Source organism: Epinephelus fuscoguttatus, linkage group LG13 (assembly GCF_011397635.1).
Source record: "Epinephelus fuscoguttatus linkage group LG13, E.fuscoguttatus.final_Chr_v1".
NCBI lineage: Eukaryota > Metazoa > Chordata > Actinopteri > Perciformes > Serranidae > Epinephelus > Epinephelus fuscoguttatus.
Window position 1 is genome coordinate 17,692,668 of NC_064764.1, and position 13,109 is coordinate 17,705,776.

At 39.7% G+C, this 13,109-nt stretch overlaps 1 protein-coding gene across 2 annotated transcripts in view; it reads right to left on the bottom strand.

Moving 5' to 3' along the window:
- The window catches only part of LOC125900168 (receptor tyrosine-protein kinase erbB-4-like), a 479,428-nt gene that overhangs the window by 121,451 nt on the left and 344,868 nt on the right, over window positions 1-13,109 (bottom strand). For both annotated transcript variants that reach the window (XM_049595048.1, XM_049595047.1), the window contains exons 13-14: window positions 11,540-11,672; window positions 4,505-4,598 (exon numbers count right to left, since the gene is read on the bottom strand). In XM_049595048.1, the coding sequence (XP_049451005.1) occupies window positions 4,505-4,598; window positions 11,540-11,672 (227 nt within the window). The remainder of the gene's footprint in view (window positions 1-4,504; window positions 4,599-11,539; window positions 11,673-13,109) is intronic.

Genomic DNA, 13,109 nt, shown 5'->3' on the forward strand with positions numbered 1-13,109 from the left:
ATTCATAATGGAACAGCTTTGCAAATTTTTGCAGTGTTAAAAGAAACATATTTGAGACGAAAGAAATGGGGAACAAAGGAGAGGGAAGGCAGGAGAGAATATGCCCTGTCCTTCACCTAAATAAGAGATTTAAGACAAGAAGATATCTACTGGTGAACATGCAGTCATTTAAAAAGACGCCACAGTCATGGACTATAAAATAATGGATGTAGCCACTGCCCCCATTACTTTGTGGACTCCCACTTTAAAGCCTTGAGTTCTGCATTTTGTCCACTGCCTTTTTTAGAGCCAAAAGTGACAGCATTAGGACGAGAGGGTGAAGATAGCTAGCTGCTAACTCGGTTAGCACAGTGCATTCACAGCTATGGTTAACACTGATAATACCTATGCTAAAGCTAATTTTGACTAGCAAAAAAACAGACCTTAAACTGTTAAAACAAAATACTTACAGGGAAAACTAAAAATATGACCCCTTAAGTGGGATTTATAAAAAAGAAAAAAAAAAAGTGAAGCCTACACTGTAGCCTACCCAAATTGCGTACGCCTTTGTTATGCATAACTTTAAGCCTAATTAACATTAAAAAGGGTGAGTTATAAAAAATTCAACACCCTTACAGGTGTGAGACCAAAACTGTTTTTGTAACAGTTGTATTTCTGCTGTAAAGTTGGACCTTTTGATCCATCCATCCATCCATTTTCTAAGTGCTTATCCTCTTGAGGGTTGCAGGGGGGCTGGAGCCTATCCCAGCTGACATTGGGCGAGAGGCAGGGTACACCCTGGACAGGTCGCCAGACTGACACATACAGTAGAGACAGACAACCATTCACGCTCACATTCACACCTACGGACAGAGTCACCAATTAACCTGCATGTCTTTGGACTGTGGGAGTACCCAGAGAAAATCCACGCTGACACGGGGAGAACATGCAAATACAGAAGGGCTCCCGCACCCGGGTTCGAACCAGGAACCCTCTTGCTGTGACAGACAGTGCTAACCACCACACCACCATGACCCCCCTGGACCTTTTAATGCGTCGTCTAAATTTAGCTTGCTGCACTTCGTATATAATGGTATACCTTTAATATGTTCTTTCAATGTCCTGATGGATCACATAAAACCTTGAGTGATTACTATTGCACTTTTTGGCTCAAACCACAGATTGACCAGACTAGTGGGGGTCTATTGAGATTGACTCGTTCTTGGAGCCAGCCTCAAGTGGCCATTCAAAGAGCTGCAGTTTCTGACATTGGTGTTGGCTTTGTTTTCAGCCCCAGAGTTAGCCACTTGGTCACAGTCTGCAATGCCTCTAACTCAAAGTTAACATTTTGCAGTTATGTCTTACACAGGAATCTCATCTTTTGAAGAAGTTATTCAATGGGATTTTGAGATGAGTTTAGCTGAAGTCTTTGGTTCCTGCTGTGAAATGTAATCACACTCTAATCTTTCAGTAAAGACACAGTAATAGATGTGCTCGTTTGAGATAGAATGACGAACGGTAACGCTGATCAACAACAGCAACTTCTCTACAGTGGATCTCCCATTATCACCTATTCTGTCCGTAACACAGCCTTTATTCATAGCTATATTTGTATCTCCAATCTCTCTCCGCAGAGGGCATTAGGCCTATCAAATCACTGTGTGTAAGCTGTAATGTAATTGCTACGGGCTCTGTGGCCATAACATGATTGCTGTAATCCATTTGTGGTGCAACAGGTTACCCTGGGACATTTCCATTATACACAGCTTGACTGAAGTCACTCACACACACACACACATGCACAGACACACTCACAGGGTGAGAGACTGCATGAGACTGTACAGTACTTGTAAATGGAAATTACAAAGTGCAAAAAAGGACATACTGAAATAGCTGCTGAAGGTCGTGTATAAAGTTATATAGTATCTAACCTTTTATAAAATACTTTTCAACTAATGAAAATCTGAAACACCAATGTGAATATAACCTTTACCTATTTTGCATTTGCTCTTATTAATACTTTAATAGCTACACAGCAAAAAAATAATTTAAAAAAATCATTTCGACTGCTGTAAGTTTTTCATTATGTTTTTTTCTCAAACTGCTGGAAGCAAGCTACAAGTATCTGTATGGTTTCTTTTCATAACACCCACCTTCCCATCACTTGTCGAAGACGCCAAGTGCAGGGTTATGAGGTTTCAAGCGACCAGCCAGGATAATCAAACCAACAACAACAAACACGCTCTACTCAAGCCATCAACCACTTGGCCTTTGCTTCCCGTGTTTGTATACTCACACACCAACACTCCAGTAGCTCTGAAAAAAATCTACCTCTAAACTATATTGGACAAACTATGTGACAGAGTGTGATGGGACACAAAAGACAGCACACTGCCCCTCTGGCTTGCATCTGTCGCAAATCATCCCTCTCTATCAAACAGCGAGATAAGATTTTAAGAGAAAGCGCAGGGTCAGGGGCCTCATGTGGCTGTGGGTGTAGTGTGCAGGAGAGGCAGACAGAAATGAAGGTCAGGGATTTTCTCTTTTTTTCACTCTGGCATTTTTCTAATGTACAGCTGCTACCAAACAATTTTTCAGGGAGAGTCAGTGCTGGAGCTGGTGCAATGCAAAAGTTTGTTAAGAGTAAAGAATTACTTTTGGGGGAAAAAATAAAACACCAACTACTTTTTCTTAAGATAAAAAGAATTTTAAAAAAAGAATGTCCCTGAATACATTTTTGATGGTTAACATGAAAAAATATAGAGGCATGTAAACCCACGAGCTGCCACGTACCAAATACAAGCCCTAATAATGCTGATCTTTGCTAAAACAATCACTTTTACCTTTGACTCGGAACATGAGACATAATCAATAGCACGGCTGAAAGGCACACTTTGACTGCTAATACAATAATTAATCATAGTCTGAGATGACCACGGGGAATGTCTGCAGCTCCAAGTCATTTGGTTTGTGGTGAGTGAAGCAATGGTCTGGCCTTGAATACTTTTCTTTGGGGCGCTCAACACTGAAAACAACAATTTCAGCCTACAGCTGATTTTGCTTTAAGTTCAATTCATTGCAGGTTTTTGTCTTTTAATGGAATTTGTTGACAATAGGAAAAATACATGATATCATGAACCATATCAATCCTTCATAAAATATAATTTTTTTTTACTAGTTACCTTGTATGAATTTAAGAAGGCAGTTTTATATCCCAGATTAGCACTGGCTCTGGCAGGGGTGTCCAAACTTTTTTGAATGGGGGCCAGATAAAACAGCGTGAAAACACCTAGGGGCCAACTGAGTCTTGCATTAAAAGTTTTTTCTTTTTTTTTTCTTTTTTTTAAGAAAAGTGAGATAAATGCAACCATTTTTATCTTTTAATGAACTCTTACTACTTGATGCCTGTCTACAATGTAGTGAATGATAGTCTTATGAGGTAGAGGGTAAAAATGCCAAGTGATCTTGCTCGATTAACCATTACTGTGTAAAGGACCACATATGGTATATTTTGAAAGTCAAGCCGAGGGCCGATTGAAATTGGTCTGTGGGCCACAATTGGTCCCCGGGCCAGACTTTGGACATGCCTGCTCTATGGCTTATAGCTTTAAAGGGGACAGTTTACCCTAAAATCAAAAATGCATATTTTCCCTCTTGCCTAGAGATATTTGCCCTCTCTTAAATATAATGGAATAAGACAGTCTTTCAAACTCTCAGTTGCAATGTGTCCTATCAGAAATCATGACCCGGTTACTCAAGACAATCCATAGGAATTGTTGTGAGCAGTTTCATGTAGGTACTATTTTCTTGCTACCAAACTCCACCTGCGAACCCCATCATCGCACTGGTCTTCCGCAATCCACCCCACTGAAGGAAAGAGTATTTCGAGCCTTTTACTGAACTTGTTAACATTACAGCTCAGCCATGAAGGATGCCATTAATGTTCATATTTCAGGCTATTGCGAGCACAAGCTGCTTATCTATGAGTAGATGCACGTTTCCTTCTGTGCAGTGATACGGTGGGCGGGTCTACTTTGGTAGAGAGAAAATAGTTCCAAAATGAAACTGCTCACAACAACATCTTTGAATTATCTTGAGTAAGTGGGTCATGATTTCTGGAAAGAGACATTGCTGTTGAGTCTTTCAAATGTAATTTTTTGGAGTGTCATCTCGTTTGAGTATATTCAAGAGAAGGCAGACATCTCTACGGCCGATATCTCCAACACTTGACAACTCACATCAAAATAATCTCAACTGATAAATAGCACTACAGGTAAGAGGAAAAATATGTATTACTGTCCCTTTAAGATTGATGAGACTGCACTTCATCTTTTGATGATAGAATAACGCAACCATTTTTGTTTATCTTGAACGCTATTCCTCTTTAATGAATAGATAAAAGCAAACATAAACAAACTGCTCACAAACAGCAGCCTGCTTCCCATCTACATTAGGCTGATATATGTGAGATAAGTGAGTGCTTCAGTGTCTGTCTCACTATTGCGGTCTATAGGAGCAGGCTTACCGCACCGTTGCAGGTCAAAGAGTCATCGTCAGCTCGCTCACACTGGGCATCACACTCCACACACACTGACCCGTTTGCATATTCTCGGATATCCCTGAGAGAGGAGGAGGAGGAGGAGGAGGAGGAAAGGGATGGAGGGAGGGATAGGGATGGATGAGGAACAGAGAGTGATAAAGAGGTGAGAAACAAGAAGGGGGCAAAACATTATTTGAGAATTAGAAAATATATAAGCAGACACGTTTACCTACATTCATCTGTCATAGCCCTTTAAATAATATGTCTTTGGTTAACTTGTAGATATGAAGGCAGATAAAAGCTTTGCAGTGAAACTTCAATCACCTCCTTTCTATTTGATCAATTGATAAATACACCTCTATACTATTAAAATAAGTCATTAAGATTACTTATCTTGACAACACTTTTTCCCAATTTTTTTTTCATGTTTATATAGTTTTATCAAAACACAAAATTTCAGACATCAAACACTTTAAGTGCAAACAGATAGCTTTTCCAACTTTTCACCCCCAAGTTATTTCAAGTGGTATTATTGTCAGTGCTGCTGTTGCAAAGACAACTAGATTGCTTTCCATTTTTCTCAGAGCCTAGAAACGGAGTTCTTTTTCTTTAGCTCAGTAGAGTTTTCACATTTACTTCAGTTGTTTCATTGTCCATCATTTCCACCACTGGGGATGGTAACCTCAAATAACTTACAATGATATTCTTTGGTAAATGGGGAAAGCTAGTGATTGCTTCTGGGGAAAAGCACAGAGCTATTGTCTCCCTGCTCTGGTTGCACAATGGTCACGCACTTTGAGCTGCAATTCTGTCTACCACAGGTATTATGAATCCCGCTGATTTTCTTGACAACCTCTGCCCTATTGTGCTGCGATTGGCTGGTACTCATCACGGTGACACGTCGAGGTCAGAGGCACTTAGGTTTAGGGCAATGAGGTAACGGTTAGGACTAGTGCTAGTCAATTACAGCTCAGTTGTGCAGGACTTGCCAAGAGAAGCAGTGGGATCCATAATAGCGTGTGGTAAACTGAACTGCATAGTGAAAGCAAAGCTCACCATTTGCTTCATAAGGGAAGTTAAAGGAAAGGAAAAAAGTCTATTTCCACTTTAATATCAATTATTGTCCCCATAAAAAAAAATTGAAATTGTTTGAGCAACATACATTTGTGGCATTACTTCCTGTTGGAAACTTCTATTATTTATTTTTATGTGTCAGGTGACAAGAAACACAGTGTAATGCAGCACTGACATAAAAAACAAACAACTTAAAATAGCTGAAAGGACATGCACATTATGTATAAGTCAATGGCAGTGATCTGTTGGATTCTTGCTGAATCTTAATCCCAATGACAATATGTATTTTTTTTTTAAATGATCCATTTTGATCAATAATGTTTGAATAAAGTTCATAATGCAATTTCCAGAGCAAAGAAGACAGATGGAGGGTTTGAAAGAGATCGAAGGATTGTTAGTAGTGAATAGATTTGTCTGTTTCAGTCGTATGTATGGGCATCATTTCTTACAAAGGATGCACCGAAATGAAAATTTGTGGCCAAAGCTGAATAATATCAAACGCTTGGCCAAATACCGAGTACCGAATGCCGTTTTTTAGTTCAGTGAGATTAGTGTTGTCACGTTACCAAAATTGCTGAATGATTTATTTTGCCCGCACAAAACTATTTTTAAGTCGCAAATGCAAGTGCAGTGACAGACAAAGTAAAATATCGCCACACTGCCGATATTTTACTCCGTCTGTCACCGCACGCTGTTTGATTGCGTTATCAAAACACGCTGCTATTATTAGGCCTTGCTTTTCACTTATTCCACCGAATACCAAATGTGTGTTTTTTTGCAACATCTGGCCGAATATATTCGGTTACCGAATATTCGGTGCATCCCTATTTCTTACATTGCTTACTTTGGAACTAAAGGTCAGTGGATGTAGTCACAACATCAATAGGCAGTCTTACACACACACACACACACACACACACACACACACACACACGCCTGTTACACCCACAAGCATAGCAGCTAATTAGCTAACTGTAATAGTGATACCATCACGCTGGGGGTCGCCGCAGTTGAAAGGTGCAGTACCTGAGAGGGGTGCAACATTTTCAAAAATCAATTAAATTAAGTGCCTTGTTATTCAATTTCTGAAATCCCTTTACAATAGTAGAACACCAGAGTGGCCTCGAAAAGTCATTAAATTTGACCATAGCGCGGCTGAGTTGGCGCTTTGCCTTTGTCACCACAGGACAAGGAGAATGACTTTTAGGTACTTCTCTTTTGGTCAGTGAGGGAAAACAGAATGTTCCAACTCAGCAATAGAAAAAAAAGTGTTGTAGGCCCAGTGGGATCTAAATCAAATTAGTATTAATTATGCTTCATCTGGCCTTCATAAAACCTTCCAGGAGGCAGGGGAGGTAAGCTTTTGTCTGGGTGTGTGCCGGTTGAAATAATAAAGGCTGCAGTGTAGCTTAAAGATATCACTGACGCTTAAGACTTATAGGCCATGATGTTCTGCTGTGTTCTGCTTTTCTATATTTTCTCTCTGTTAAGGGACAAGGATACAGCAATGCATTGGCAATAATATGCCTTTATATGGATTTTATGCAAAATAAATGTTCATTTCAAATGGCTTTTGAAATAACCATGCTGCAAAATCTGTTTGCTCAAACACATAAACCGGCATTTTGAACAATAACGTACAAATTGTTTTCATTTTGTAAACACTTTCAACAATCATTAACAAATCATTGGAGAGGTAGAGAATTAAAACCCCTTGTCGTTTTGATGCTGTCTGAACATGATGTATAAAAGAGCTATGTGAGGCTAAATCCACACAAAGTGAAACTTTAGTTACATTTTAAACATAGATGTGACCAAATGAATTAAGGGGCATCCTCAGTACCTCTGTCCTCCAAGTTTTGTCATGCACGCCTGGTATAAGTAAGTTCTGCCAGCCGGTTCAGCTGTTATCAGGCCTTTAAATGGCTGTTATCAGTGGTTATAAGTGTCATAGATATGGGCTAGAAAGAGAAAGATTTACTGTTAGGTGGCAACTTAAAAGTATGACTAAAGCAAAGAAGAAAGTACGGTGACGTAGTATAAAGAGCAATAAAGTCTGCAGTAAGTAGGAGACACGGTGTTGTTTGGGTCAAACAAACACAGGACTTTCACCCAGGACAGTGGGGTTCATGTCCATGTGAAACCAAAAGTTGATGTTGACTCATTTTAAGCAGTGATGTTTGCTTGAACTTTTCCTCAACCCAACCACAAAGCTTTTGCACCTAAACCAAACAAAAGTGAAGGTGAGGTCTAAAGAAACAACCATTTCACAACACTGGATATGCAAACGGCCATTTATGGACTGATAACATCCTGATTGGGCGCAGCTGCGTACTCACATGCTATTCTTGTTAAGGTAGATTTGTTGCACATCTACTGCTGAACCAAACCACTTAGGAATAAAGGTGGTGTAACAAACACTTTTAACAAGTGGGCAACTTGAAGATTTGATTAAACGGATAAATGCTGAGCAGACACCAAATAAAGAAACAAACAATGATGAAATATGACATCTAAAGTGTGACTCATGAGACAAACACTGTGGCAATGCTCAGAAGGTAAAGGGTTGAGGTTGCATTCAGTGAAGCTCTATATTCTGTAGATGATGTGCTGGTAACGCTGACGGTGTGGGTGGTGCTGACGTGCAGGTGGACAGGTAGGCAGGGCGTGGCCCCGTGCGCAAGCAGTGACTGTGACACGCAGTGACACGCCTAGCCCCCCTGCCCTAACAGCACCCTCTGGTCCTCCTCATTCCTCTCCAATGTGGCCAGCAAACATTTTTTGATCAGATAAGGACTCTGAACTTAAAAGCATCTTTTCAGCAGTTCTGCAAAGTAAAAAAAAATCTGAAATGTTATTAATAAAACTCACCAGGGGAGCGGGTCTTGTCACCGTCTATTGTGAGGATAGGATAGCATCAAGCTATACTTCCTTTTAAAGTCAAGGGCCCCCTATTGTTTTGAATCTCTGCAGGGGTGCCTTTTAAACCGAGAGTTACCACTACGTCTTTAATTGTTCTTTTCACCCCTAGGCTCTTAAATATTATCCATAGTAAACAGAAAAATCACTGCAGAACTTGAAAGCTGTACCAAAGAGCCTTGGGGTGTTCTTGAACTGAAATTTAAGTTTTGATGAGCAGGTTGTGCAGCAGCTCTTCCAACTATTGAGGATTATTTGAAAATTCTACCACTCCTATTCAAAGCTGAATAGGATGAGTTGATAATGTTTCTATATTTGCCCTTCATTTGAAGAGGAACATATTTTATTACTGCTGCTTCATTCCTACAGGGCTTCTGTCAAATTCTTGATGTAACAATCAGTTTGATCTTCCCTGTACCTGCAAATTATATGAAAGCATGATGATCGGGATTACTTGAGAAGCACAGTTACATAAGTGAATTTACAAACCAAATTCTGAGAACTGCAGGCATCAGAGTCCTATGTCTAATAAGGACCAAGCATTCTCCATCAGGACCCCTGTACTGTAGAGCAACTGGCACAAACTACTGTATATAGTGCTCATTATTTTTGATATATGTTTTTTTGATTATTTGTACTCATACAGCTTTCAAAAATATTATATTTGTGGAAGTATTAAAGTAATGTTTATTTTTATCTTTAGTATTTAAAAGTAAAAATCAGCATTTTCAGGTAGCTGTTACCCTTGTTTGTAATGTTTGTAATGTAAGGAGTCAGAATATTTATAAAACTTTGGAATTTGCATCATCATCTTACCTAACAATGATTGGGAACAAGCCAGAGCTCTAACAAGCTAATTAAGGTCTGAGACTCTGTTAAAAGTTGTCTGAGAGCTGTCTTGAGGTGCCCAAGCTTTTGCATGGTGTGCCTCCCCTTTTTTGTCCACTCTAAAATTGTACATAACAAAAATAATACACTGATCTTGCTTAAGAGCATGTTTCATTGACTTCATGCCTTCTGGATATCAGTCCATCTTCTACTTACTTAACTATTCACAGCAAACAAAATTTTGACCAGGGGTGCCCAAACTTTTGCATGCCACTGTATTTATTAAAGACTTAGAGGGGCTTAAACTGCAGCTCTATCAGAAGATCATTCCATTGTTCCCTTTGGGTTAGTATAAGTACTGTGTATTCTGTCGTCACTACCAGAGGACACTGATTAACACCAGCAATGATTGATGCATTGCAATATAATAATTAGGATGAAAATCAATTTAATCTGATGTAAAAGTTTTAAAATCTATTTTTTTTTAGTGGACATGTGTAAATGACTTCTACTGCCTTAATCTCATTGTCTCTGAAAATTGAATTGACAGTGCAGAATTACAGTTTAGAATTTACATTTAAAGTATACACTGCAAAACACTTTATCAGGTTTTGAAAAGCCACTATATGAAGTTCAAAATTATTTTAAATTTCATAATTAAGTGATTGGCATACGATGTTTGATTTTCATAAAAGACAAGAAAGCGGAATGCTAAACCTCTTCTTGACTAACAGTACATGTTTGGCAACTGGGTGGCGTTATAACAACAGAAAAATGCTTAAAAATGGCTAAAATGTGACCGATCGCTGTGGCTCCCCCTGTGGCCAAATATATATATTTTTTTTAATTTTTGGTATGACTAAGTCATGGTATGGTATGCTATACATAATCATGGAAACTGTCAGTGTGTCATTCTGTCAGTCAGTCATTCTGTCTGTCCCACGTTTTTCTACTCACTGACGTGGTCAATCTATGTGAAACTGCACACAGGCATTGAGGATTGGCATAGGTAGAAGGTAACAAAGCTACCAATGGGTATGGACTAGTATATATTAAGTTAAGTGAACTAACAGTTGTTAACTGGCTACTGCTTAACTGTTGTAAACATTACTATTAGCTAAAAGCACACAGCTTAAACAATCTTAATCTAATACATTTACCTGACAACCGTCCTACATCAGCCTGAAATATAACAAATGGCAGTGTCTACGGCGGTGAATCATGTCCTCAAGTATGACATTTAAAAAACATATATAAAATATCAATCTCTTGGTTCATGATTTAGGGCTAACAAACTTACTAGCTTACTCCTTCTTTCGTCAAGTGCAGCTGCTGCTAGGTAACAGCCAATGGGTCGGGGCGAGAACAACTGGTGATGCACCCAGGAAATCCTTTGCAGACCAAACTATCCCGCCTCAAAGACTGTTCGGTTTGGCTGATGCAGTCTTTGAAGGACGTGGCCTTTGCAGTTGATGTCCACCACATCCTTCAAAGACTGCAGCCCCTGAATTGAGATACAGCTTGTGGGAATAAACAGGGTGGTAGGCAGTTTAGTTTTGAAATGTGTCATACGTGGCGTCCTCACCCATTTTGTTCTTCTTGAAAAGAGAAGGCAATCGTTTTCTCCAGTTTTTGTTTTATTTTTCTGCTTTGCTACTTTGCTTACTAGGTTAGCCATAGTATAGAAATTGCTCAGTATTTTAACTTTTGTTTTTGAAAAACTTTTGGTTGAGTAAGTCAGTTTGAAAAATTGCAGAATTTAAAATTAAATCACAACCTAGAGACAGCACAACAATCAACAAACAAAACAGTTGTTTTGATGGCATATCCAGCCGTGATTGTGCCATCAAACCCAGGTACTTCAACCCAAAACATGATCTTTTTCCCAACTATAACCAAGTGGTTTTGTGCCGTAACATAACAACATGTTAACCACACTATTTAAGTGTAAAGTTTTAACAATGCCAACATTAATTCTGGTGACTGGGTTGAAGTGATTTAGTAGTTTGTTTTTATTTTTTGAGCATCAAGTAGAAAAAAGATGAAGACGTGTAGACGTGGTTAGATGAGGAGGTGTAAAATTTCTTTACAATGTGGGCAAACCTAAAACATAATTAGGACCTGAGAACATTTTGAGGACAACACACTAAGCAATCTACCAGTCAGGAGTGTATGTGTGCATGCACGAGCATAACTCACCCCTCATAAAGGTTGCAAATATCCACGCAGGTACGTCCACGGCTGAAGTATCTGCAGGACAGGCACTGGTCTGGGCCAGGACCCCAACACCCTGCATCCGAACACAGCGAGTCACACACCATGCGATCCTTGGCTGCTCAACAAACACATACACACAAAAAGAAAGACAATATAACAAAAAAGAATTAGATCCATGTAGAACACAGTTGTGCTTTGATGACTTGGTGCAGATGCAGAGAGCAAATTGCCACAAATGAACTGGATGCAGAATGTTCCAAAATAGTCACGTTATTTATGAAAAGGCACATGGCTAGATATCCTAAAGCATTTGCAATTTGCAAGGGTTCATTTTGTGCATTAAATTTCTCTGCCTCCAGAGAGCAGCTGCTAATTTGAGGTGGTCCATAAAAGGTGTGTTTTTGTGGGGACGACTCTTCCAAACAATGGCAGGAGTAATTGCAGCAAGACAAAGGAACAGGTGTAGGGCTCAAAGACGTGCTGAAGGATTATGCTATTTCTAATCAGCGAACAAGAAATTGTCAAACAGTATGAATTGAACAGTCACACAATAATTACCCTCATGGATGAACAGAAAGAAGACCTAGTTCCACCCACAACATGCTCCCATCCTGGGATCAATCACGGCAACAGTTGCACATTTTGAAACAAAAAAGGGACTGTGATGGCTATCCAGTGTGAGTGCATATAGCTTACTGTATGTTCTGTGTTTATAGAAATGGTCTCTATTTATGCGTAGTGTGTGTACAGTACTGTATGATATGAGTCACTGTGGAGCAGGCAAAGGAGAGAGCTGTCCTGCTTCATTATAAAAATGCTGAGCCAATGGTGACGAAGCACTAGTGGGACCAAGAAAGCACCTGCAGATGCCATGCAGACTTGTTGATATAACTTAGACACTGGAACTTTACTGTCTGGAGATATTTTAAGGGTTGAAACCAAAGAAATAGATTCAGGGTAGAACAGATATTGTTTGCTGTGGTAATTTAAGTACAAGAGTAAATTGTGATTGTTGTTATTAGTTGTTAGCATGTCAGTGGGGCTGTAAAGCGTGTCACACTCACTAGTTTGAGAACTCTGTTTTGGCCAGCCATACACACTAAAGGCAAATTCATAGGTTCTGCATCCGTGTGTTGGCATGTCTGTGCGTAATGTAAATCTGATCATTCGCCCATGTGCATCTGCATGTACTCCAATGCAGTCCATGTGCATCCCACCTTTTGTGACTGCACAGACTGTACACACTCCAGTTCAGTCCAAAACACCACACTATGGTCACACATTCACTCCATACCCAGCAGCATCTTCTTTGTTTCACCCAATGTTGGCATTAGGAGGACGGTAAGCTCATCTCCCGGCCCTCTTGTGTACTACTGGGAGCTGATGCATACCCTCAGTTGTACTATGAATGGAACTGTGTGTGCATCCGTGTTACCACAGCTGTCTGCAGATGTACAATGGGGAAAGTATGTGTTACGCTCGCGTTTTCCTTTTGTCTGGCTCTTGTTGATGCTCATCACACTCCCATCCAAAATTATCCACATCTGTGTGT